The 27,750-nt window shown below is 48.7% G+C and overlaps 1 protein-coding gene and 1 long non-coding RNA gene across 4 annotated transcripts in view; one reads left to right on the plus strand and one right to left on the minus strand.

The window, feature by feature from the left end:
• The window catches only part of MYO18B (myosin XVIIIB), a 258,994-nt gene that overhangs the window by 102,133 nt on the left and 129,111 nt on the right, over window positions 1-27,750 (minus strand). For all 3 annotated transcript variants that reach the window (XM_086682197.1, XM_086682198.1, XM_086682199.1), the window contains 6 exons: window positions 24,437-24,561; window positions 19,542-19,696; window positions 15,282-15,405; window positions 14,267-14,467; window positions 9,674-9,784; window positions 4,639-4,743 (listed from right to left, as the gene is read on the minus strand). In XM_086682197.1, coding sequence (XP_086538323.1) covers window positions 4,639-4,743; window positions 9,674-9,784; window positions 14,267-14,467; window positions 15,282-15,405; window positions 19,542-19,696; window positions 24,437-24,561 — 821 coding nt within the window. The remainder of the gene's footprint in view (window positions 1-4,638; window positions 4,744-9,673; window positions 9,785-14,266; window positions 14,468-15,281; window positions 15,406-19,541; window positions 19,697-24,436; window positions 24,562-27,750) is intronic.
• LOC147575429 (uncharacterized) lies at window positions 17,114-20,627 on the plus strand. Its single transcript, XR_015242386.1, has 3 exons — window positions 17,114-17,381; window positions 18,866-20,178; window positions 20,255-20,627. It is a non-coding gene; the product is annotated as an uncharacterized LOC147575429 (long non-coding RNA).

A 27,750-nucleotide genomic window follows, 5' to 3' on the forward strand; every position in this document is an offset into this window, starting at 1 on the left:
TCTTTCTTATCTCTATGTCTGTTCTTGATCTTTATACATCCCAAGAGTATAAAGAGCATTCATTTGCCTGTGGAGCAGGTGGGCGTCAGGGACACTCCCTAATGCTGGCGCTGACCACGGCTCAGAGTCTATCAACTTACTGAAGACCCTGAAAATGCGACCACCCCATCTCCTTTGCAGAGGGGTCTTTGCAAACAAAACTTACAACAAAATCTCAGACCAAGTCACCCTCCTCTTCATAATGAATCGTTACAAGAGAGGAGGGCAAGAGAGAGAGAGAGAGAGAAAGCTCATTAGGTTAATGGGAAATAAATGTCATTCGGCAAGTTTGCATTCTGTAGCACAAAGATTCAAATTTGGATAAAGCTGGTGAATAATTAACCAATAAATCTAAATGATGTTTAGTGTTGTTTTGGGAAACTATATTCAAACCTCAACTGTTTCAACATTTATCATAACGCCAAATTGTCTGGGGCTGTTGTTAAATGTCTGTTGTCGGGACACCTGGGTGGCTCAGTCGGTTAAGCATTCGACTTCGGCTCAGGTCATGGTCTCACAGTTCGTGAGTTCGAGCCCCGCATCGGGCTCTCTGCTGTCAGCGCAGAGCCCAATTCAGATCCTCTGTCCCCCTCTCTCTCTACCCCTCCCCTGCTCACTCTTTCTCTCTCTCAAAAATAAATAAACATTTGAAAAGAATGTCTGTTGACAAAGATCCCTGAGTCCTTTAAAATGCAATCTGTAAATGCCATTGGGGATAATGGAAGCCACTTTACAGAAGGGGAAATTGAGACTAGGAGAGAGAATGAATAACATTCTAAAAAAAATCAATATGGTTAACAAAAGTATGATTCTAATTAACTGGATATTTATCATTTTTTTGGACCTTCATCATTTTTAACTATTTTAATGTTAATGTATTTTTGAGAGAGAGAGAGAGAGAGAGAGAGAGCATGAGCAGGGGAGGGGCAGAGAAAGAGGGGGACACAGAATCTGAAGCAGGCTCCAGGCTCTGAGCTGTCAGCACAGAGCCTGATGCAGGGCTCGAACTCATAAGCTCTGAGATCATGACCTGAGCTGAAGTTGGACGCTTGACTGACTGAGCCACCCAGGCACCCCTGGACCTTAATCATTCTTAAGCAGCATAGCACTAGGTTACAAAAATACAGGGCTTTCAAATAATATGGATCCCATTTCAAACCCACTTAGGCCACTAACAAGCTATATGATCTTGGGAAATTTCCTTTAGCTTTTAAGCCTCACTTCTATCATTTATAAGAAGGAACTAATAATACTTATCCCACAGCATTGTTGTAAAAATCAAATACCGTATGTTAGAAAAAATTATGACTAGTTATCTACCACAAGAATAGAAATATGGTTTGTAGGGGCGCCTGGGTGGCGCAGTCGGTTAAGCGCCCGACTTCAGCCAGGTCACGATCTCGCGGTCCGTGAGTTCGAGCCCCGCGTCAGGCTCTGGGCTGATGGCTCAGATCCTGGAGCCTGTTTCCGATTCTGTGTCTCCCTCTCTCTCTGACCCTCCCCCGTTCACGCTCTGTCTCTCTCTGTCCCAAAAATAAATAAACGTCGAAAAAAAAATTAAAAAAAAAAAAAGAAATATGGTTTGTAGCTTTAGAACAAACATTAGAACAAAAGGGATCATAGAAAACATTACCAATGTATCCAAGAGCAGGAAAAGAATATAAGAAGAAGCAAAGAGGGGCACCTGTGTGGCTCAGTCGGTTAAGCATCCGACTTCAGCTCAGGTCATGATCTCATGGTTCAGGAGTTAAAATACCACGTCAGGCTCTGTGCTGACAGCTCAGAACCTGGACCATGCTTTGGATTCTGTGTGTGTCTCTCTCTCTCTCTCTCTCTGCCCTCCCCCACTCTGCCCTGCCTCTCTCTCTCTCTCTCTCTCTCTCTCTCTCTCTCTCTCTCTCTCTATCAAAAATAAACAGACATTTAAAAATTTTTTTCAAAAAGAAGAAGCAATGAAGGGGACAAAAAGCCAACAAATGTTAAACACAAAATAAGAGAATAGAAGTAACTTCATATATATTAGTTATTCCAATAGATGTAAATGAATTAGATTCTCGTATAAAAAGTTTGAGACTAAAAACACTGAAAACAAAACACATTCACATACACATTTGGAAAGGGTGAACCTGAAGGGATGAAAAAAAAAGGTCTTGCAGGCTAACTAAAAGAAATCAAGCAAAATAACATAAGGCAAAACCCATTGATTGAGGAAAGAGGGACGATTTAATAATCAAAACAATCTGCTAAGGAAAGAAAACAATAATAAGCTGAGATGCACCTAAAAACATAATCTCAAAATATATGCATACCCTGGAGAAACTCTTGCCCACGTGCACAGCAAGACAGATATAAGACTAGGCACTGAAGTTTTGTGTCTTTGTATGAAAACAACTACATACCCACCAGCAGAAGAATAGAATTAAAAATAAAAAGAATATGGGGTAGCACTTAAGATAAATGAATTAGAGCTACATGGATCATCATAGACTGATCTCATAAAAGAAGGCAACAAAGTAAAATGCAAAATCATATGTACTGTGTGTGGTTAACTTTTTAAAAAAAATTTAATGTCTATTTATTAGTGAGAGAGACACAGAGAGAGAGAGAGAGAGAGAGAGAGAGAGAGAGAGAGAGAATGAGCGGGGGAGGGGCAGAGAAAGAGGGAGACACAGATTCTGAAGCAGGCTCCAGTCTCTGAGCTGGCAGCACAGAGCCCGACGTGGGGCTCAAACCCACGAATCACAAGATCATGACCTGAGCCAACTGAGCCACCCAGGCGCCCCTGTGGTTAAGTTTAAATACACATACAGTGGAATTCTACATTCCAGCCTCAGGATGATGGTTTCCTCTGGGAGGCAAGGAAGAAGGAAGGTGGGAGGGGCGGGACTTTGGGAATGGAAACCAAGGGGCCACCAGCTGTTTTTGGCGTGGGTTTCCTGTCCTTAAAAATATCTGAATGTAATACAGCAAAATTTTAATTTATGTGAACCGTGGGTGCTTGGTGCATGAGCATGAGTTCTATTATTCATTCTACTTTTTTCCATGTGTTTGGCAAGTGTCTTAATAAAACATTAAAGATTACCAAATGTGATCATTTATTTAGAGGTCCCAGCGTGGTGACTCACACAAAATTAGCATTTTATTCATCTCAAATCACCTTCCCTTTGCACAGAAAATGTTTCATTTCAGCAATATCTATAAAAATCTTTCCTTCCTGGTTTACCTACTTTGTCAGCTCCAGTGGACCCTGCTGAATAGAACGCCGCCTTCTCCCGGCGATTTCCCACTCTCGTTCTAGAATCAAATACTAGGCTGGGCACTCTGGCACTAATGCTAACGAAAGAGTAACCCCGATGGCTCTGCACTCAATGGCCCCAGTTTGCTCGGCTGAGAAACTAGAAAATGCAGAGAAGGACGATGATGAAGCTTTCCTGTTGCCTCCTTCAGCTCCCCACCCGGATGCTCAAGCTGTGGTGATCCTGCGCTAGGATTCACTCATTTAATCAATTTTTTAAAAATACCCAATGAGCTCCTATTTGTCTAAGGCCTGGATGCCCTAGTGGGCCATTTGGAGACCGGCCCGCATTCCTTCGTGAACAGAAAGGGAAACTCTGGTGATTGACGGCGAGAGCATCGCTAATTAAAAGGCAATGAATGCGTATTAAGCAAATCCATTAAAACCCACTCCTGTGATACTTTCAAAGACATCATAGAAGCCACAGGCATCCCCCTCCAATGCTGAGGTTTCACGCAGCAGCGGTACAAACAGGAAGATGCTTCCCAGCTGGGAAATCAGGGAGCTGGTGCAGGGCCCTGCCTGCTTTGTTTACAGCTGTGGTTTTCCGACTTGGTGCTCAAGGGACATTTGGTAAGGTGTATAGACATTTCCGGTTGTCACAAGGGAGGGGGGATGGGAGGCTGCCATCATTCAGCAGGTGGAGGCCAAGGGATGCTGCTCCACATCCTACGACGCGCGAGACAGCCTCACCTGCGACAAAGGCTGATATGGCTTGAAACGTCCACAGCGCTACAGCCGAGAACCTTGATGTCCAACTGTGGCAACATGCGCACAAGGCTCTGCCTTTCAGTAGCGGTTAATCAGCTCACCCAAAGCCAGGCAGACAGAAGTGGCCCAGCTAGGGTTTAAAGCTACATTTGCCTGACTCGGAGCCTGCCGCCTCTGGCAGAAGTCTCGTCCTCACGAGGCCGGCTGTGAACACAGTGACCGTTCTCGTTCACCCCACTGAAGCAAGGGCTGCCTCCCCCGTCTCCCCGACAGCCTGCTGAAGGCAAGGCCACCTCGTCTGTCACTTCTGGTCGGCCCACTCCATGTATTCTCATGGTTCTTCCAAGAACTCTGCTGCGTGTGGACCCCAGAAGGTGTCCTTTGAAGAGCCGGTGAGTGTGGACAGGGCCTGAACTGATAGGCAAGAGGGCGCTTGGGAGGATTGGGGGAGGCTGGCTGAAATGACTAGGGTCTGGCTTTTCCTGAAGACTACTGAGCTGTCCCTGCCCCTGAATCCACCTCTCTAATAGGGCCCGGAGGGCAGGGAATGTGTTGCCTCAAACACGTTTTGTTTGCGGGTGTTTCCCCCTTACCTGATCGCAGAGGGTTCCAATCAAGCCTTCCAAATCCTGCTTCTCATGAAGGGCTATCTGCTTCTCCTCGTATTCTTGTTCCAGCTGCATTTCCAGCTGGCGGAGCTGTGGACACAAAGGGCGGATACGCACATGGGATAAATGAGCTCCATCCAGACCAAGCTCACGAGGCAGGGACCCCCTCCCGGAGGAGGGGAGGAATGTCAAGTGCACGGCCGCCGTCCGGCTCCACAAAGGCTGCCCTGGCCATCAGGAGGGCGCGTTCCTGTCAGAGAACCCAGGAGCCTAGAAGCTTGGGAGCCTGACAGTTATGGGGCGAGCTGGCCGCTTATGGGAAACCCCCTGCCACTTGATGTGAAGCCCTTACCCCCAGTTCCCTGCCCACTCCTTAACAGGTGCTTCCTCCTATGCCACGATCTTGCTCGAATGTTCGCAGATCTCGGCATTCGGACTTTTAAGGCCTCTGTACATTATGTCTGATGTATTGAAATGTATCCACCTTCTTTATCAAATAGGCTGGGAATCCGTTCTTGTAAAAAGAAGTTTGGACTACAAGTTCGTGTCTCTCCAAACTTCCTATGTTGAAATCCTAACGCCCTGGTGCAGTGCTCGTTGAAGACGTGGCCTTTGGGAGATAATTAGGTTTAGACCAAGGTCATGAAGGCGGAGCCCCCGTGCTGGGATTGGTGCCCTTTATAAGGAAAGACAGCAGAGGAGTGCCTGGCTGGCTCAGTCGGTTAAGCGTCTGACTTCGGCTCAGGTCATGATCTCACAGCTCGCGAGTTCGAGCCCCGCGTCGGCTCTCTGCTGTCAGCTCAGAGCCCACCTCGGATCCTCTGTCCCCCTCTCACTGTCCCTCCCCCACTAGCGCATGCATGCTCCCCCTCAAAAATAAATAAATAAACATTAAAAAAATAAGAAGAGACTGCAGAGAGCCTGCTTCCTCTCCCTCCACTGCGTGAGGACACGGCAAGAAGACCGTTGTCCCATTGTCCGTAAACCCGGAAGAGGGTCCTCCCCTGACGCCCAATCTGCTGTCACCTTGATCTTGGACTTCCCAACCTCCAGAACCGTGACAAGTAAATCTTGTTGTCAGCCCTTGGTCTATGGTATTCTGTTATACTAGTCCAAATGGACTAAGACATCTGGCTGCAAGCAACTCATTCAATTTACAGTTGGCTCTGACTTCCCTAATCCCCCCGCAAAGGCAGGTGCTCCCCGCCGAAGTGAATACCCCACGGCAACCGCTTTGCACACCTTCTTCCCTACCAGCCTCTGTCCTACACGTCGTCTCACCCTTCCCTTCGTCCTTCCTTTCCACGCTGTCAGTGACCCTACTTCACAGCTGGGTAAACTGAGTCAGAGAGAAGCTGTGAGGCGCGTGCTCCTAAGTCAGTTGCTGCTGAGAGCAGTTAGTGTTCTATCTTCTGGCCCCAGCTTTTCTGCCACCCCAGACAGCCATCAGCTTTCCCACGTGGGTCGCTAAAACGATTGATTTCCTGCCACGGTGAGAGAGACAGAGCAGGCCCTACATGTGAAGTCCATGTGAGTGCCTGTCATAAGGATAAAAACACCTTTCTCTGACCTCACCCTCTCCCTTTATAAATCTATCCACGGAAAAGCCTCAGGAGGGTCTGGGTCACATCTCCGCCTCACTGGGGCCCTGGGTCAGGGCACCCGTGATGCTTTGCGACACTTTTAGAATGCGCCAGAAATTGTGCAACCTTCACCTGAGGGCGCATGGGAAGGGACTGAGGGTTTCCATCTCCTGACCCATGGAAGGGAAAAAGCACTGATTGATGGTCACTTACGTAGAAAGCAAGTTCATTTCAGAACTTTCTTTTAACAGTGAGAGAAACAAGGCACTCTGTTTGTATCTGCTTGTAGAGGGAAGACAGGCAAAGCTAAAACTCATTTTGAAAAATTCATATTTGAAAAATACACAAAAGAGGGGCACCAGGGTGGCTCAGTCGGTTGGGCCTCCAACTTTGGCTCAGGTCATGATCTCGCAACCCGTGGGTTCGAGCTCCTGCATCAGGCCGTGTGGTGACAGCTCAGAGCCTGGAACCTGCTTCTGATTCTGTGTCTCTCTCTGCCCCTCCCCTACCTGTGCTCTGTATCTCTCTATCTCAAGAATAAATAAGCATTACATTTTTTTTAATTTTATTATTTTTAAAAAAATTTTTTTTTTCAACGTTTATTTATTTTTGGGACAACGTTTATTTTATTTATTGAGAGACAGAGCATGAACAGGGGAGGGGCAGAGAGAGAGGGAGACACAGAATCGGAAACAGGCTCCAGGCCCTGAGCCATCAGCCCAGAGCCTGACGCGGGGCTCGAACTCACGGACCACGAGATCGTGACCTGGCTGAAGTCGGACGCCCAACCGACTGTGCCACCCAGGAGCCCCATAAATTTTAATAAAAAATAAAGAAAAAAGAAAAATACACAAAATAATAAGAACTATATATCAAGCAAGGCCGAGTTTCCTGGAGTGTGCTCTGTAGAATGCTTCCCCTTGGCGTTCACAAGTGTGATGGGTATGTAGGTGGAGGACAGAGGAAAGTCCACGCCAGAATCACTGAGTATATCATTTCTTCAGTGCAAGACTTATCAGAGCCTTTGGCAAGTTCATGTGCAGGAAGCTCTAATGGAGGCAGCAGCATTGCCCAAGGCTACCTTCTATCAATGCTTCCTAAAATGGCCTCCCACGGTCCAAATGTTTGCAAAAGAAAAAAAAATTCAAATCTAGTATTTTGGTTAAGAGACTGGGCTTTGGCATGAGACAGGTCCTAGCTTGGCTACTTCCCGGCTGGGTAACTTTGGGCAACGCACCTCACCTTCGTGAACTCTGGTTTCCTCATCTGCAAACCAGGACAATCGATGTTACAGAGCCCTTCAGAGGGGCAAAGAAGTGGGGCATAAAGAACCCAGCCTGGCGTGTGGCACCCACTGGGTGTTCAAAGACTCCCATCCGTTTCTCCCAGATATGTGGATCATGGAAAAGGAGGAAAAACTGGTCCCTCAATGCGAACCCCCAGCACTTTCCAGTTTACAGGGTACTTCTGATTCTTTTCTCTCTTCTTCACAATAGCACAGGAAGGTAGAACATTTTCTATCGTTGCTCTGATTTTATAGATGAGAAAACTGAGTCTCAGGGAGGTTATGGGACATCGAGGTCCGGAGGAGTCCAAAATCATTGGACTCTTTCCAGCCCTGGGGAGTTCGGGAAGGAATGCACTTAGCTCCTCGAGATGTGAACCCCCAGAGGGACTGAGCTTTCATGAGACCCACAAAAAGCGTATTTGGAGACAAAGACAGGCAGCAGATACAGTAACATCACCCACTGGGGGTGAAGAATGGGCTCAGTTCTCAAACACCCCCCTGGAGTAAGGTCAGGGCACCACGGCGGTCAGATCCGCCCAAGGATGTGCTCAGCTAGCCTCCCGTCTCCTGCCAAAACTCTGCCAATCACCGAGGCGCCCTTCAGCCCTGCCCCGGGCGATGCTCTTAGCTGTGAGCTCTGTGGGATGCCAAGTCCCCACCTCCTGCTTCTCTTGGATGGATTCATCACACCCGGGAGCAAGTCAACCACCTGGCTGGTTCACCGGCTCCTCCAAAGGGCCACTGCCTAGAAATCCACACTCACCAGTATTGCTTGTTAAGAGTCCATTACAAGGATTACATTACCAAATCATGCAACACTTCCCCATCTGAGATCTCCCTGAGCCTTCACGGTGACCCTACAAGCAGCCATATTCTCCTGTTTTACAGATGAGAACAGTGACGCTTCCTAGCAAGGTTACAGGGTTTCTCCAATGCCCCACACTCGGTAGTTGATGACGTTGGGACTTGACCCAAGCCTCCATGACTCCAAGGAAAGCAGCGACATTGGCTTTCTTGTGTGTCTTATAAACTGGCCTTGAGTGACCAGCACTGGATACAGAGCAAGGAGTCAAGGAATAGCGTGGATTTTAGTAATAGTTGAAGCTTTTAAATCACTTTCCTAAGATGGCAGAGTTGTTAAGGTGGAAAAGCAAAGATCCAGACAAAGAGTCTGCAAATTCCAACACCCACACCCTCAAGCCCTACAGTCTGGAGGTCTCCGTGGACAGACCGCCCTGGGAGCTAATAGCAGGAGTCAGTATTAGGAAATGCACCTCAGCCCTTTCTTGGAGAGTCAAATGTACACAAAGCCGTGAAAGATCTGCAAGGGTCCCGCAGCGAGAAAACCTATTAACTGAGCCATACCCCACAGCTTTCCAGCCACTCCACTGAAAGGACTCCTCTTACATTCACGTCAGTCAGTGCATCTGTAAGGGTGTGTATCTCAGCACTGGTTATAATAACAGAAGATCTGAAAATCCTGAATGCCCAGCCACAGGAGGCTTGTTGAACAAATTACAGCACGTGCCTAACGTGGACTGCTTTGAAGCTCTTAACTATGTACATCAGACCGGTATTTACTGACATGGAAAGAGGAAAGAGGCCAAGGACAAAACGCTTGTGAAAGGCTTCAAGAAAGCGCGGCCCCATTCGGGTGAAACGGTATCTCAACAAATATGTTATGTGTGTGTGTCCCATGACAGAGAGATACGAATTGGCTTGTAAAATAGTGGTAATGATGGTTTCTGGATGGTAAGATTTCAAGGGTTTATTGCTTCCTTATCCACTGTTTGAAAGGTCTGCAGGAGCTCGGATGACGCGTTAGGAAATTGTCTGCAAAGGAGACAGCCAGAAAGGACTGGTCCCCTTCTTGAAACATGGAAGGCCTTCCCCAAGGCCTAAGTCACATGGAACTGTGGGCTTTGGACAGAAATCTGGGGGTGATTATGCTTGACAGTTCCAGAGGCTTCTGGAAGCTCCAGAACCATATTTAAGAGAGGTACTTCTGCTCTAGCAGCCTTGACAGCTAAGGTCTTAGGTGGATACAAAAAGTCGGTCCCCAGGCTCTGGAGTGCACCGCCCCCCCGCCCCCGACTCTAAGGAAAATGGCACCCAGGACTGGACCTGCCAGGGCCCAAGGGGCACTTACCCGCTTCTGGCAGGACTGGCGGACATCTTCCAGCTCCTCCTCCTGGTCCTCACGGTCCTTCTGGTGCATCTGTTTCATCCGCTCGATCTCCAGCTCAAACCGCTGGCGGAGCTGGGGACAGCAAGGACAGCACATGAGGGTGACCCACACCAACCATGTCATCTGTGGTACTCCAGCTGCATTCTTCCTTTCTGGGATGCAGGGGTGAGAGTCCAGTAGCCCCCCACAGGTCCCCAGGGAGGTCAGAAAGGGTAGATAAATAGCCCACATGCCGCCTCTATCCCCTCCTGTGGTCACTACAAACATCACTAATCCGTCAGGCTACTTTCTGCCGAGTTTAGATGGAAGAATGCTTCGGAATCCTTCTCGACAATTGTTTAAGTTTATTTACTTATTTTGAGAGAAAGAGAGAGAAAGCACAAGCAGGGGAAGGGCAGAGAGAGACAGAGAGAGAGAATCCGGAGCAGATTCCGCACCGTCGGCCCAGAACCTCGCGCGGGGCTCGATCCCACACACCGTGAGGTCACGATCTGAGCCAAAATCAAACGTCAGATGCTTAACCGACGGAGCCACCTAAGAACCTGCTTCTCAACACTTTTAAGATGAGGCAGATATCATAAAAAAATTTTAAATGGGGGGGCACCTGGGTGGCTCAGTCGGTCAGGTGTCTGACTTCAGCTCAAGTCATGATCTCAGGGTTCGGGAGTTCGAGCCCCCCACCCGGCTCTGTGCTGACGGCTCGGAGCCTGGAAGCTGCTTCAGATTCTGTGCCTCGCCCTCTTTCTGGCCCTCCCCCACTCATGCTCTGTCTCTCTCTCTCTCAAAAATAAAATAACATAAAAAAGTAAAACAAAAAAACAAAAAAAACAAATGAAGCATATGTGTCCTTCCTGGAGCAAGCATCCGTGATGGTGTTTTGAATGAGTGGGTAGGTGGGCGGCTGGATGGTAAAACAAGTTTATTTATGAAGGTATGAAAGCCTCCAGGGGGAGATCACTTGCCCAGAATGTCACCTTGGACAATCCACTTCGCCTCTGATCACTCTCCTCTGCGGAAAACAATCACCTTAAAATGCATTATGAGAATTCAGTGAGATGGCCCACGTAAAGCACCTAGCACATCGCCTGGTGCACGAATCTGACTTTCTCTTTTGAAAACAGAGAGGACTGCCCCCCTCCCTCCTGGAAGACGTAACGAACAGTTGTGTCCCGTGAAGGAGGTGAGTCTTTTCAATAAGAGCCTCCAAAACTTGCTCACAGCCGACAAAGAGCTGCGGTGCATGAGGTCTAAGCTGTATGGTGCTGTCTAGAAGGTTCTAGAATTGGAAGCAGCCGTCACGGGTTCCTGTTGCGGTTCGAGATTTTCCTTTTTTGATCTTTGATCCATGAGGGATTGACCCAAGCCCCTGCTTCTCAAATTCTGTGGTGTGTTAGAATTGAACAATGCAATTTGTAAAAAAAAATTTGCATTTTTAGGGCTTCCCCCTTGACCTACTGCATCAGAATCTCCAGGGTCCAGGCTCCAAGAATCTATACTTTCCAGCTTTCTCTACTGTGGTGGTGAGGCAAAAGGATAGTGTACCACAGAGCCCTTATTACAGCTCCTGGCATAAAGTAAGCTCACATTAAATGTCAACCTCCTTCCTCGCCTCCTTTTAAAATGACAGGTTATGGGGAGATAATCCAAAAAGAGGAGCTTAAGCAAGTAAATATAATATTTCCTTTTCTTTTTTTTCCCCTAGCCTCTTGGACACTCCTGACATCTGCAATACCATTTATGTCAAGCCTATATGAGTGAACATAAAATTCCCCGGGGAAAGTGCTATATTGTGATCCATAAATATCTCCCGGATGTCTGCAAGGGCACAACGCCGCGTAGGGTTCTGGGCGAAGCTAAAGACGGATGGAAGTGTTGAGTCAGCCTTGCCTCCTGTGTAGGTTGAGGGTGGCGAATTAGGAAAGTTGCATTAACTTTCGGGTCCCTGCGGTCACAGGAGCACATTTCCGCTGCTGAGCGCCGAGGGGTGCCGGTGACATCTTAAAGAACCGACACAATTTTCCAAAGTGCCCACTTTATTCCTGATGCTGGGTGGCTTATGGGAGCTGCGCGATCTTCCATATCCCTTAACAATCTACACAGACATCCCACCTCCTTCGTGAACCTCCATGGGTTCCTCGCTAGAGCTGGGGAAAGCCAGGGGGTTGAAAAGCCTCCCGTTTCGGGGTACAGATGAGGAGACTGAAGCCTAGAGAAAACAGGGGGCTTGCCTAAGGTCATATCGACTGAGCTGCCTTGGGGACCCCATGTGGATGCGACCATACTTCAGCCACAGGCCTTTCCTGCCTCTAGGCTTTTGTACTGGCTGTTCCTCCTGCCCGGAACTCTCTCCGTGCCAACTTGCACTCACCCTTCCATAAATGTCACTTCCTCCGGTAAATGCCGCTTCCTCCAGGAAGTCTTCCCTGATTGTTCCTCCCCCACCCCACCCCCGCTCCCAAGACCAGATGGGCAAGTTAAACTTTCTCTTAACACTCAGCACGACTCCAAACTTCCAGAAGGCAGAGACCACACCTGTCTTGTTTACAGCTACATCGCATGATGCAAAGTAGGCGCTTGGTAAATTCCTGCCGGCTGAGCGAGGGAAGGGACTCTGCTTCCCGAACTGCTTCGGACTCTGTCCCTCCATGCCCACCACAAGCCTGGGCTCCACGCCAAGGGAGTGAGGGTAAGTGAGAAGCAAAGGTAGGCGCCCCAGTGCTCCCTCTCCTCCTTGCCCCCCGAACCACCACTCCTGTTCCTCACTTACCCGGAGCTGCTCAGGGTTCATCTGCTTGACATATTCATGCTATACCTGGGGCGCCTGGGCAGCTCAGCGGCTAAGTGTCCAACTCTTGATTTCAGCTCGGGTCATGATCTCATAGTTCGTGAGTTCAAGTCCCGCATCGGGTTCTGTGCTGACAGCATGGAGCCTGCTTGGGATTCTCTCTCTCTCTCTCTCTCTCTCTCTCCCTCTCTCTCTGCCCCTCCCTCGCTCTCTCCCCCCCCCACCCCCTGCCTCAAAAATAAGTAAATAAACGTTTCAAAAAAGTATATATTCATGATACCTAGTCACACTTTCTTGAAAAGGGGGTCCCCGACTTATAACCACTTTGAAATCACGGCAGCCTGAGAAATGCCCCAGGAGACATCGCTTCCCAGAGAAGCATCAGGAAACAGCTTTGCTTCCCCCTTGAAAAGCTGGTTTGTTTCTACCTTGGGGTAATAAAGAGCAGGCAGCTCACATTTCCTTTTTCTCTCTGGCCACCAGGAATTTTCGAGCAGGAACCATGAAGGCTGTAAGATTGTATGCTTTGTGGTTCTGTTTATGCATTCGCTGTCCCCCAAACTCCTTAGTGTCTCCTTTAGTGTGTGTTTCTCTGGCTTGGATTGCTTTATTTATAATGTTTCTGTTTTAGGGGTGCCCGGATGGCTCAGTTGGTTGAGCATCCGACTTCGGCTCAGGCCATGATCTTGGGGTTCATGGGTTCCAGCCCCGCCCCAGGCTCTGTGCTGACAGCTCAGAGCCTGGAGCCTGATTCGGATTCTGTGTCTCCCCCTCTCTCTCTCCCTTCCCCCTGCTCATGCTCTGTCTCTCTCTCTCTCAAAAATAAATAAACATGAGAAATGTATATAATGTTTCTGTTTTATTATGCAGACATTCTATATGCTGCTTGAATCAATTCCTTTGTGGAATGGGGTGGGCATATCAACAGACAAGCCAACAAATAAAATCCTCATCTGATACCTCACAAAGGGTGCTGGAACTAGATAGAGTATTTGATATTTCTGCCTACTTCCCCTTAGTTATTTTGTGGTTCCCAAAGAGCTAGTGCTCCAATCTTCCTCGAGGCTGTGCACGTAACAGGTGTTCTGGGTGCGACGGAGTCATAGGGCACAGGCCCCAGTTCCCTGGCACCCTCTCTCTCTGTCTCTGAGCCTCAGCTTCCACATCTGTGAAGTGGGGATATACTGACATCTGACCATCTAAGGTTCTGGGGGAGATTCCTGAGATATGAGCCAAGGGCTGAGTGTGGTATGCAGACGGCACTCAGTAAGCCTCAGATACCAGGCCAACAGCTATTTCTTGAGCACCAGCTAAGTACCTGGGCTCATTCTAGGCTCTGGGGAAGCCTGATCAGTGACATCAACAAAGCACCCTGCCTTCCTGAAACATTCTAATGGGTGAGAGCAGCATGGAGGAATTTTTTTTTTAAATACTATCGAAGAAGATGACAGATACTGTAAAGGAGAAGACAGGAGCTAAGGGCATGGGAAGTGGACGTGGGGTGGGGGTGGGGCTGCTTTCAAGAAGGTGATCAGGGCAAGCTTCTCTGAGGTGACCTTGACGCTTTGCAGGATGGGAGGAGTGGGCTACATCATGGAGGACCCGAATGCCGAACCTGGAGGTTGAGAGAGTCTCAGGGGTAATCGGGAGCCATAGAAGAATGAGGAGCAGCTGAGTGAGGTGAGGCGTTGGTGTTGCCTTCCAACAACCCCCTACCGCACAGGAGCCAGCATGGGACAGGGCATCGGCCTGGGACAGGGCTTTCCTACCTGCTCCAGCTGCTTGATGGTGTTTTCTTGCTGACTCTGGATTTTCTCATGCTCCAGGGCGCTGGATTCCAGATTCCAGAGCCTCTCCTTCAAGCCAGCGACACAGTTTTCTCCCAGAGAGGACAACCCCAAGAGCTCCCGCTTATGGGCCTGCAACGTCTCCACCTCCTGCTTCAGCTGCGAGGTTTCCTGCTCTTTTTGCTGGAGACCAAGGGGGCAGAGATATAGAGTCATGTGACCACATGCCCCATCCACCAGGGAACCGCCTGACATCCCTACCTTGGCCTGGCAGCCCCAGGAGCCCCCCCACCCCCACCCCGCCGTGGGACACCAAGAGCTGCTCCCTGGGACAGCTCACACAGCACGGGTGGAGGCCTTTTGGGGGAGCAGTTACCACCCCCCCCCCCCCAGAGTTGGGCCTCAAAGCACATAAAGGGAGTGTTTGTCCATTTGTAAGCTGGGTATCTGCCGAGGCTGGGATGCAGACATTGGGGCAGAGAGGCAAGGTGTCCAGAAATGACTCGTTCAGGTTAGAAAGTCAGCTCCGAGGCCAAAGAACTTTGGGCTAGATCAAGAGGGAGCTGAATTCCAGGCTAAGAGCTCTTTTAGGGGTAGCAGGGAGCCACAGAAGGGTGAGGAACAAATGACTAAGGTGCCTGTGTTGTACTTTAATAAAACCCCTCTGGGCTGGAAGCCTGCATCGTGCCCCTGGGTGGGGCGACAACGACCTCCTTCTTTGCCCAGCCTCTCCCGCCTGCCAGGTGGGCACCTTGAGAGTGCTAGGGAGATCTCATTATCAATATCCCAACTACTTTTTGTTGTGTTAGGGCACCCTGGGATCCATGACCCCAGCTGGTGGGCAGACCAGCATACCCCCTCAGAGTTCTCTCCCCGTCACTATTTACTGCAGGTGCATGGCAGGGAATGGCGGGGGCAGGGGAGGTTCCCGGAAGCCAGCAACTAAGAGCCAAGATGGCTCCATGTGCCCCCCCCCCAACTCCACCCCATCCCTTACCTTCAACCGCTGCTGAAGCTGGCCCAGTTCCCATCGGACACTGGTGTTCTCCTGGGTCACTTTCTCTCGAAGACCCTTCTCAAACACAGACTCACCCAGAGCCTGGGCCAGCTGCATGTCAAACCTGTTCAAGCAGAGCAGATGTCATGGCACTGGGGCAGAGGACGAGGAGGGCTGGAGAGAGGTGGTTAGCTTGCTGAGAACCGTGAGGCAGAGAGAGGGGGCCCCAGACGACGGGAGGTTTTGCTCCGTGCTTTTGCGTAAGGTTGCGGACGTGCGGTTGAAATTTGCAGCGCCAGAGAGCAACTTTTAGGGTTCACGTGGAGTTTCGGCAAAAGTAGTGGAGATTTACATAAAACACAACATGCATAAGTAAAAATAATAGAATAAAAGTATATACAGATACGGGAAAAGAATTTAAAAAAAACTTACAGAGCGATAGAAAAATCGCACCTATCTGGTTTGCCCATATATGCCAGGAAATTGTTAAATCTACAAGACCTAGGTTGGGGGGGGGGGTCTCGCACTCATTGACCCGTGAAGGAGTGAATGCATATATCTGCACAAACAAGAGATATTTTACATTTCACACCCTCTATATCATCTGGTTTGGGCACGCATACGTTGCATTAGAGCACTGTAATTACTGATAAAAGGTTGGACATTAATACATTCGGTGTGGTCCTCATTTGCCATCTCAGAAAAAAAAACACGAAGACTAGCCTGTCCTCTTGGGGGCTGGCCAGAGAATTAGGAAATGCCTCATTTGGGGGCTCCCTGCCCCTCGCCACTGGGTGAGAAGAACTTCCTGGATTCGATATCATTCCATGCAGTTACCTTGGTCCTATATCCCTATCACAGATGAGGAGATCAGTACAGGAGGCTTTGGCAAGCCTCAATAAGATGTGATCTTGGTCACCTGCCCTTGGCCCACACAGAAAGTGCCACTGCTCCAGGGACCTTGGTATGGCCAGAAGGGTTAAACTGGGCATGGGGTTGGGGTCTTAGTGAGAAGAAAGTCCCCCTTGTTATAAGATTATCCAATGTATCTCAAAGCTAGATGGTCATTCAAAGCCTCAGACTCCTGAGAAAGCCGATCATGGGTCACAGGAGGGGGTCCTCCTGTTGGAAGAGCCCAGGAGTTTTCTGATTGGCCATTGGTGACATCATTCAAGAGGCGCCCCCGGCCGCCCCTGTGAATGGAAACGTTGTGATGGTGATAATGACCCAGGAGTCCCAAGGTGCTGGGCTCTGGGCTGAGGTCCATGTGGTCTTTATAACAATTCAGCAAGAAACATGTAATGATATCCATTTTATAGAAGAGGAAACTGAAGTTCAGAGAGGCAGAGCGATTCGTCCCTAAATTCCAAAGTGGCCGAGGTGGGCTTGAGCCCAGCTTCTCTACTGTCTCAGCTAGTCCCCCATCTAACTGGGGCAGGTGGGATAAGGCAGTGGGGGCCAGACAGTGACCGATGTTTCAGAGGAGACCTTGACTTAACAGGCCACCCGATGCCAAAGAATGGCTCCTATGGACTCCAGCTTCTGGAACACACTGAACGACCACCTGCCTGAGGCCAGAGGGATTCACACACATGCCTCACCCCACTAGAAGCAGGCCTGGGGTCTAACTTCCAGTATGTGTGGGAGTTGGTGAGCCCAGCACAGGCCCCACCCCAAGGAGACAGGCTCGGAGCTCCATCGGCCCTCGGAACCGAGCTCTGTGACCCATGGGGTAACCGTGGCAACTATTAGCCAAGCCCAGATGGAGCCACTTTGGGCCACTCTGAACTTGGAAACCACGTTGGGGACAGGGAACTCCCCTGCATGGAGACATCAGTCCATCCAGGGCTCAGCAAACTAAGGAGGCGGCTACCTCTGCGATTTGATTAAAGTTGGAGAGATTATGAAGAAGTATTGCTGACTTCTAGATCTTTCCCTCCCTATGGTTATTTTGCCCAGATTCCTACTTAGGCCTCTAGCCTCCCTGCTATATTGCTGGACCACCTAGAAGGAAAATGGCTGCCATTTGCAACGGGCGTCAAAACATGAATTAACTTCTGCCAGGGGATGGTAGAGGGGTAGGGAAGCATCACAGGACAGGTAAGTCTTGGAAGGAAGAAATGGGATCTTTCCCAGGAGGGCGCCATGGGGAGGTTCTTGAGAGCCTGGAATGAAAGATTCTGACCAAGGGGGTCGGGAATGACCAGAGAGATGGAATTTTCTGGCTGCATAACCTCCACAGAGAGCCCCCAGGCCCCTCAGAGAGCGGAAACCCTACCTAGAGCCTCTCAGAACAGGAACAGAAACCACAGATGAAAGCCAACGCTGTCACAGCTGGCAGAAACTCAGGGGATGTTAGAGTCCCCACCTCTCAGTTTGCAGATAGGGTCTGTCGGAGCTATTATTCAGCAACAGGTGGCCTGCTTAAGTCAAGGACTCCTCTGAAACATCGGTCTCTCTGGCCCAGAGAGGTGGTATCATTTGACAAGGTCACACAGGAACTGGCCAAGGAAAGACAAAGCCATTTTCCCCACTGCAAGGACAAGGTTCAGCCAGAATACCCAGGCAGGTGGAAAAGGAAACAGAGTCAGATTATCAATAAAAGATTAAATAACCTCTCTCATTTGAGGGGGGCATGCTAACAACCCCCCAAAGACTTTTTGTTTTCACATGAAGAAGTCAGCTCAGAAAAGATCAACGTGATAGGGCACCTGGGTGGCTCAGTCAGTTAAGCATCTGACTCTCAGTTTCGGCTCAGGTCATGATCTTGTAGTTTGTGGGTCTTAGCCCCGTGCCTGGGTCAGCACTGAGAGTGCGGAGCCTGCTTGGGATTCTCTCTCCCTCTCTCTGTCCTCCCCTGCTCGTGCTCTCTCTCTCTCGAAATAAATGAACTTAAAAAAAAAGAAAAAAGAAAAGCTCAGAGTGAGAGAAAGAATATTTAAAAAAATTTTTTTAATGTTTATTTATTTTTGAAGGAGAGAGACAGAGCGTGAGCGGGGGAGGGGCAGAGAGAGAGGGAGACACAGAATCAGAAGCAGGCTCCCAGCTGTCAGCACAGAGCCCGACGCGGGGCTCGAACTCCCAGACCGCGAGATCATGACCCAAGCCGAAGTCGGACGCTCGACCAGCTGAGCCACCCAGGCGCCCCATACAGGAAGAATATTTAATTATGCAGACCCAAGTTCAAAATCCGTGCCCCTCCCATGAAAATATAATTCAGCTTGCCACCTCTTGGAAAAGAAGTGCCTTGAGCAAAACCACATCCTAGTCACATTTTCCAGTATTTTTAGTCCAGACTGTCTGAAAGAGACTGTGTCTCGTCTATCATTAGAGGTGGTCTGACTCCAGACAGGACCCCTCCCTGCACACCATCACCCTCACCAGCAAAGCTGCAGAAGTCAGGCACAGCCGGGGTGTCCAGGGATTAGATGAGCACAGGCACTGAGGTTTCGCATGTGCAAACTCATGGGTGCCAGTCTAGGCTCTACCATTTGCTGAGCTATGACCACATCCCGACGGGAAAGCAAGCGTGGGAACCAGAGTGCAGGGTGCAGCTTCGAGGCTGGCATCTCGTTCATGCACAGGGCCCTGCCTACGCCAGAAGTGCTCATGTGATCGGAGAGCCTAAGTGCCGACTGAAAAGGGAAGTGAGTCGATTTGGGGCCTCCCCCATTCTCTGGCCCCATTTTCCGCAACGGGGCTAGGAGCCGGGATTCAGTCTGTCGAGCTTACCAACCCCATCACTTAGTCCTCGCTACAATGGGGCATTCCCATCCCCCACCTAAGGGTAAGCAACTGAGGCTGAGGGGGTTGGATGACTTCTCCAAGGTCATACAACTAGAGAGAGGCACAGCTCGGACTTGAACTGGGGTGGTCTGGCATCAGCCCTTGCTCTCCCGCCCACCGTGCTCGGGTGTCCTCGCCCTCCACGGCCATCTCTTCACTTGACAAAGGGGGGTGCTGAGGCCCAGAGAGGCCAAGAAAGCTCCCCAAGGTCACACGGTCGATTGGTTGTAGAGCGAGACTGGGGAACAGAAAAGAATGGCTTTTTGCTGCATGCTTGGGAGAAGCCTCCAGGAGTAAGTGTGAGGGGTGGGAAGGAAAATGGGGGCAGAACGAGGGGTGAGGGGTCCCACCTTGTGGATGAGGAGCCCCGGCAGGGGTGAGGGGGCTGAGGAGGAGAACCTGGAGGCCCCCAGGAGGCCCCAGCACTGACGCAGCCCACCCTGGAGCCCAGCGACGGCGTGAGACGCAACTCACTTCTTCTGCTTCTTCTCGAGCTCGTGACTCCGGCTTTGCTGGTCCTCCAGCTGGAGGCGGGTGTCCTCCAGGTCACAGGTCAGATGGTGGCACTTCCTCTTTAGCTGGTGAGCCATTTTCTTGGCCCCTTCATAAGCGCTCTGCAGCTCCCCGAGCTGTGGGAGTGAGTCACAGAATGAGCCACCCCTCTCCGCCCGCACTGGACGGGCTTTCCTCTTCTTCTTCTTCTTTTCTTTAATCACAACAGCGTTTTTATTTATTTATGTTTAATTTCATTTTTTATTTTTTAAAATTTACATCCAAATTAGTTAGCATCTAGTGCCACAATGATTTCGGGAGTAGATTCCTTAGTGCCCCTTGCCCGTTTAGCCCATCCCCCCTCCCACAACCCCTCCAGCAACCCTCAGTTTGTTCTCCATATGTATGAGCCTCTTCTGTTTTGTCCCCCTCCCTGTTTTTATATTATTTTTGTTTCCCTTCCCTTGTCTACTTCTTATTTCAAGCAGCTGCCATTTCTGACTGAGGTGAGCACAGTGGGAAAGAGAACAGGTACTGGGGTCAGAGAGACCCTGTCTTGACCACTTTCTGCCTGTTTCCCAGGGAGGAAGCTACTTCTCTGACCCCGTCTGCTCAAGAGGTGAGAAGGGGGTGGGGGTGATTCCATCAGTCTCTCAAGGTTGTTTTTAATTTTACTCAATAATCTTCCTGCCAAGGTGCCCCATAGAGTCTTTACAAGCCCTGCCTCCAAAGGAAGACTGAGGGCTGTATACCTAATAACCCCAGCAGCTGGCATCATCCCAGAGCCCATGTGGGGATTAGCCATGGAGCAGCCAAAATGGCGGCCGTAGAAGATCTGGCCAGGAGATCTGAGAGATGGGCTCTGAAGGTTAGAGCAGTAAATGGCCCTTCCGACGGGCTGAATTACACGGGGATACACATGACCGTGAACAAACAGAAAAGCAAAGCCTCTTGCATCTTTCTCGAGGAACCCCCCCCCCCAAATGTCCTCGTTTGAATCTGGGAGAGAGGACAACTCAGCACACTCGCTTTGAAGAAATGGCCTCATTAAAGAATTTCTTTAAATAAGCAAAACTCTGAGTTAATGAAGCCTGTAATTCTAAATTCAGTATTTGATGGCAAATGGGATGTTTTCTTATATTCTGCTGCTCAGGAAAGGTTGCAGCTTTATTACTTTTTAATGCAGCATGAATAGCCCGCCCCCCCCCCCCCCATTCCTTGGGGAACCTGACCCGCCTTTATAATTTGTTATTAAAGAACTGTGCTATTTTCCTGCAGTTGGGTTTAGCCACAGCTCAGGATGTTCTTGGGGAGTAGACATAATGCCCTTCTGGGAAGTGACCACTAAAACCATCAACACCATGGAGGATCCTGAGTTTCACTGCCATTATTTATCAAATCCCATGTGATCTCACCCTGGCCCACCTCTGCAGGTGATTACACAACGCTTTTCTCTCACACTGAGGAGATAGATATAGATTAGATATAGATATAGATATAGATATAGATATAGATATAGATGTAAATATAGATATAGATAATGGCAAGACAGGCAAATATGGCCTCCATTTTCAAGGCGCTTACGACTAAAGGTGGGGAGGGACCAAGAAGTAAGCAGATAATTACAATACACCATGATGAGGTTTATACTTGGGGACCCAATTCAGAGGCACCCAAACAATCTGTATCAGGGGAGACTTTCTGGTGGGAAGGACATGTAAGCTCAGATCTTAAAGATAGTTGAAAGTATCCAGGTAGGAGAGAGAGAGTATTCTAGGAAAAGGAAACAGCATGTGTAAAGGCCCAGAGGTGAGGAAGAACAAGGCAGTGCAATGGAACAGGATAGACAGCCCAGAAATAGACTCAGAGAAATCTAGACAAGTGGTCTTTCACAAAGGGGTGAAGCTGATACAATGAGCCAAACAGTCTTTTCAACAAACGATACTGGGACAACTTGGTCATCCACGTGCAAAAAAAAAAGAGAATCTTAACACAGATCTCACACCCTTCACAAAAATTAACTCAAAATGGATCATAGACCTAAATGTAAAATGCAAAACCTTGAAGTTCCCAGAAGATAATGTAGAAGAAAACCTTTATGACCTTAGGTTTTGCAATGACTTAAAAAACATTTTTAATGTTTATTTTTGAGTGACAGACACAGAGCATGAGCAGTGGAAGGGCAGAGAGAGAGAGAGAGAGAGAGAGAGAGAGATAATGAATCTGAAGCAATCTCCAGGCTCTGAGCTGTCAGCACAGAGCCTGACACAGGGCTTGAACTCACAGAGTTCGAGATCATGACCTGAGTCGAAGTTGGATGCTTAACCGACTGAGCCACCCAGGCGCCCCTGGCAGTGACTTTTTAGAAATGCACAAAAGCCATGACCCATGAAAGAAAGTTTATAAGCTGGACTTCATTAAAATTTTTAAAAAATTCCACGCTGCAAAAGACACAATCAAGAAAATGAAAAGACAAGCCACAGACTGGGAGAAAATATTTGCAAAAAAGCCTGTCAGATAGAAAATTGTTATCAAAATTATACAAAGAACACTTAAATCCAACAAGAAAACAACTCAATTTTAAAAATGGGACAAAGATCTTAGCCGTAGAAAGAAATGAGCTATCGGGGTGCCTAGGTGGCTCCGTTGGTTGAGCATCCAACTCGATTTAGGCTCAGCTCACGATCTCGTGGTCCTGGGATCGAGCCCTGCATGGGGCTCTGCACTGAGCATGGAACCTGCTTGGGATTCTCTCTCTCTCTCTCTCTCTCTCTCTCTCTCTCTCTCTGCCCTTCTCCCCTGCTCTCACTCTCTCTCTCAAAGAAAAATTTTTTTAAAAATGAGCCATCAAGCTACGGAAGGATGTGGAGGTAACTTAAATGCACATTACTAAGTGAAAGGAGCCAGTCTAAAAAGTCTACATGCTGTAGGATTCCAACTATAGGACATTCTGGAAAAGGCAAAAGTATGGAGGGATGAATTGGTAGAGGGGTGTACTGATAAAGCGGAGAGGATTTCTATGGTAGTGAAAATACTCTATAAAGCTACGATGGTGGATACATGCCATTATACATTTGTCTAAACCCACAGAACGTACAACGACAGGAGAGAACCCAACGTAAACTATGGACTTTGGGTGATGATGGTGTGTTAATGCAGGTTCATGCATTGTATCAAGTGGACCACTCTGGTGGGGGATGTTGACCATGCAGGAGGCTGTAAAGGGGAATCATGGGAGAGTACCTTCCACTCTATTTGGCTATGGGCTTTAAACACGTGAGTGTGGTTGGACCCGGTGTGCTAGGGCTGGTATACCCACTTAGGAGAGTGGATTCTCCTCCCAGTTCCACACCCAGTGATATCACAATGGTAGGTGGAAACTGTCCCCTGTGGGAATATTTATGCCATGGACATTGGAAATTGGCAAACGCTACCCTTCGGGGTGTTTATTTTCAGAGGGCCAGTTGCCAGCACACTGCTAGTTGAAGGGTAGACTGGTCAGAATGTACGAATAGGGGTAGTTGGAGACAATGCAACACAGGCAAAGAGGTCAAACTATCCCTCCATTCACCTAGAGAACGTGAGGGACAAATACATTATATTTGTAACATCCAGCTGCACATTCAAGAAAGAAAGGGAAATTTGGGGATACCCAAAATGCAAAGGACACAAAACGAAAGCAGTAATCGCAGACGCTGATACTCTGGCAGACAGGGCGGAGGAGAAGACGAGCCGCGGAAAGATCCAGAAATAACACTGAAGATAATGGCTGTGTTTGAATGGCCAGACAGGGACGAGAGACAAAGCCTCGGGGGCACAGAAGATGAAAAGTTGGAATGAATACCCCTGCATTCATTCAGGACCCTCAAAGACATGGGCCTTGGGGCAAGGGGACAGGAAATGATCCACCCACTGGCCTGGAAGGTGGTCAGAAAACCTGGTGCACTCTGGCTCTGGGTGGGGGAGAAAGTATTCCCCTAAGAAATCCAAACCCCGGGTCTGTGCCTCAGGGGGGTTTAAAGCTCCAAGTGGCACCTGGCACAAGTTGCAACAGTCTGAAATGGAGAGAATGTCACATAGTCTCAGGGGCTACTGTAGAAGACAAGGCAAAAGTGTCCCATCTCGAGAGAGACACTCACAACCCTGTAAACAGAACTGCCATGAAAAGCAGTAAAAAGTTTTTAAAAATTTCAAAGTAAGATCAACTGACAATACAAAATAATGAAACACACACACACACACACACACACACACACATGCACAATTCACCATAAGACAGGAAGCAAAAGGAACATTCCACCATGCGGACCACCTGGGGTTCCCGTGGCAGGAGTAGAGGGGCATGTTGAAGATGAGCTCACAATCAAAACTGACAAAACACTCAAGAAAATGATCCGCCCTGAGAGTCAGCGTAATTTGCAAAGACAGAACAGTCTGAAAGAGACTCTGAAAGATCTCTTGGCCACAGTGTGGCAGGTGGTTGAGGGGAGAGGCTGGAGGCAAGGAGACCAAGCAGGAGGCTGTTGCTCTGGTCTAGATGAGAGATGGAGGTGGCAGATTGAGGCAAAGGGAATGGATAAGATTTGACTATTCTAAGGGCTTATTAAAATCATTTTATAGAAGAGAAGATCTGAGGCCCAAGATCTGAGGTTCTTTATTCCAGAGTATTCTTTCCCCATGCAGAACACGCACACGTAGACAAAGTATTTCCCACCTCCCACAGCAACTCGCATTTGTAACAACAGTGGAGGTGCCAAAACATGAAATGGGGGTGCTCTCTCTCTCCCTCCCCAGGTTCGGCCAATACCTTGAACGGTGGAGGTAGGAACCTGCCCAATCTGACATTCTTGGGACCCAGACTAGCTATGACCTCTTACCTTCTGCTCCAGCTCTTTCCTGGATGTCAACTCGGAGTCCAGCCTCTCTTCAAATTGCTGTAGACGCTTCCGCAGGAAGTTGTTCTCCATCTGAGCACAGTCGAACCGCATCATCCATTCATCCGCTATTTGACAAAGTCAGGGAGGCCAGGATGGGAGGCTAGGTGAATCAGGGTGGTTCTCTCACACTCTCTTAGCTCTTTGATCATAATTTCACAGTATAGAGTTCCTGAGGCTTGATCTTGGACTTTAGGTTAAGAAATTCTGCTTTAAGTCCAAGGTTTTTTTAAAAAAAAAAACACTTCTTCCAGGAAGCCTGTCCTGACCACTTCTGGTTGTCTAAAGTCATACCGTTCATTCCTCTACAAGCATACATATACTTTCCTTCTTCGAAGGAAATCCCATGACCTTCGAGGACCGGAGAGATGTTTTAGTCATGTATAGATCCTCAACACCCTCTAGGAGTGTCCCCTACCCACACAGAATATTTCCCCATATGTGATGATACAAGTTCACCAACTGGAATCACCTTACTGGCCAACCACCTTGGGTGGGATAGTACATACGCAGTGACTTTTGGTTAAATTATTTAATAAATAAACATTGAATAATAATTAAGGAGTCTACTGAATACATAGCAACAGAGGCATTGGTCCCAAGTTGCCTCTATGAGAGAACAATCCCTTGATTTAGTTTAAAAAAAATCACTTGCTGACGTGATGAAAACTGTTTGCATGAATAGAATGGGCTAGACCAGGTTAGGATGTCTTTGGATTTTCTGAGTAATAGAGTAATGCCCCTTAAGGTAATGGAGCTGTGGGAGACATTCCATATGTGGACAGCTGAAGATAGAGACCACTTCATTCATCTTTCCATCCGTCCACCCATCCATCTCTCCATCCATCCATACCTTCTTCCATCCATCCATCCACCCATTCCTCTCACCATCTATCCATTCATCCATCCATCCATCATCCATCCATCCATCCATCTCTCCATTCATCCATCCCATCCATCCCATCCATCCATCCATCCATCCCATCCATCCCATCCATCCATCCATCCATCCATCCATCCCATCCATCCCATCCATCCATCTCTCCATTCATCCATCCCATGCATCCCATCCATCCATCCATCCATCCCATCCATCCCATCCATCCATCCATCCATCCATCCATCCATCCCATCCATCCATCTCTTCATTCATCCATCTATCCACCCATCTCTTCATCCATCCATCCATCCATCCATCCATCCATCCACCTGTCCATCCACCCATTCCTCTCACCATCCATCCATCCATCCATCCATCCATCCATCCATCCATCTATCCATCTCTCCATCCATCCACCTGTCCATCCATCTCTTCATCCATCCATCCATCCATCCATCCATCCATCCATCCATCCACCTGTCCATCATCCATCCATCATACATTATTCAATTTACCATGCACTGAAATGCCCACTGAACAACACTACTTCATACCAGGCACAAAGGATAATGAAACAAATAAGAAACCACTGTATCTTCCAGCAGAAATCTAGTGGGGGAGACAACATACAAAAAGACAGCTGCAATCTAGAATGATCAGAACTCTTGTAAGGCAAGCTTAGGGAACTCCAGAATAGAATTCAAACTTATTAAAGCAGCAAATGTTTTTGTTCATCATTGTGTCTACAGGACTTACTACAATGCCTAGCATATCATAAATGCCTCATAACTTTCACTGGATAGGTGATGGATATTAGGGTGGATGGATAGGTCAGTACTGGGATGGATGGAAGGAAGGAAGGAAGGACTCTTGGATAGATGGTAGGACTCAGGTCTTAGAAGAGGTGACCCCAATAGGGACTCCCACATAAGTAACCCAACCAGGATGATATAGTTGTAAGGAGTTAGAGCTTGTTCGAGTTTCCACTAAGGTAAATAATATCATGGTGGAAAAAGTATCCTGTCTCCCGACCAGGATTAAAAAAAAAACTGAAACAGCAGATAGCTGCAAAAGGAGGAGAAAGCAGAAAGCATTTCCGCACCTGTGCATGTGTTCTGCGCTAAGATGTGCTACAGAGCAGCTGGTAGGAGTTGTCAACATGAGCAGAGGAGAAAACCATTCTCCATTCTTCAACGCTGCTTTCTCCTGCCAACGCCCCTCCCTGGGGGCGGGTGGCGGGGTGCATTCTTTTCTTTAAAATAAATTTTTAATGTTTATTTATTTATTTTGAGAGCGAGAGAGCACACGAGCAGGGGAAGAAGGGCAGAGAAAGAGGGAGAGAGAATCCCAAGCAGGCCCCTCGCAGTCAGTGTAGGGTCCCCGGTGGGACTTCGAGCCCACGGGCCATGAGATCACAACCTGAGCCGACATCAAGAGTCGGAGACACCATAAAAGGGCCTCTTCAGATACCCCACCATGCATGGTGGGAAAACAGCTACGTTTTTCATAATTGATACTCCGACTCCATCCATTGAGGAGCTGTGGTGGCATCGCTCGGGTGTGATTAAAGTGTTTTATTGCTCCTTTTGACTTTCCTATATTTAACATTTTTTCCTGTAATGAGCATGTATCGCTTTCCTCATGGAAAACAAAATATTTGTGGATTGGCTTCCTGGAATGAGCCTCCAGGGCTGAGAGCCTCTATAGCATCGTGACGAATGTGCTCGCGAGCAAAGCACACCTCCCCCTCCCATCCAGTTCCCAGATCCTCCCAGAGAAAAACGAACTGGGGACTAGCGTGGGGGGGGGGTCTCAGTCCCAGTCGGGATGGAACTGGGGCCATGCTCTTCTGGGGGAAACTTTGCTGTCCTACCTCTGGTTCTGTAAAAACCCATTTCCTCTCTCCCTGCTTGTACTGAGTGTCGTGTGCCAGAGAACCCCGAAACTCCTCTGTAGATGCCTGCCCTGGGGGTGGGGGTGGGGGGCAGGAAGACAGGAAGCAAGAGGGGAGTGAAAAGCAAACGCACTTTGCCTCTTCACCGCCTCCTGACCTCCGTTCCTCTGAGCGTCCCTGACGTTTCTAGGGCAGACATCCTCTGGGGGCATGGAAGAAAGAATGTCAACGTTTTATAAAAGCTGACAGACACACCGGGCATCCTTGTCCCCTGACTCATTTAGGCTGGGGAGAGGAGTTGACGGAGATGTCACCATGCCCGTTGAACCATGAGATGTGAGCCCCCAGGCAACTCCAGAAGCCCGGCTCCACCAGAAAACCCCGGCTCTGCTGAGCACACCTAGCCGCTGGGCAATTCAGGGGCCTCGCCTTCTCTTCATCCAGTAACTGCTGAGCGCCTGGCACCACTCTCAAATGGGGATG

Source organism: Puma concolor, chromosome D3 (genome assembly GCF_028749965.1).
Source record: "Puma concolor isolate L17-30 chromosome D3, mPumCon1.1.hap2, whole genome shotgun sequence".
Classification (NCBI taxonomy): Eukaryota; Metazoa; Chordata; class Mammalia; order Carnivora; family Felidae; genus Puma; species Puma concolor.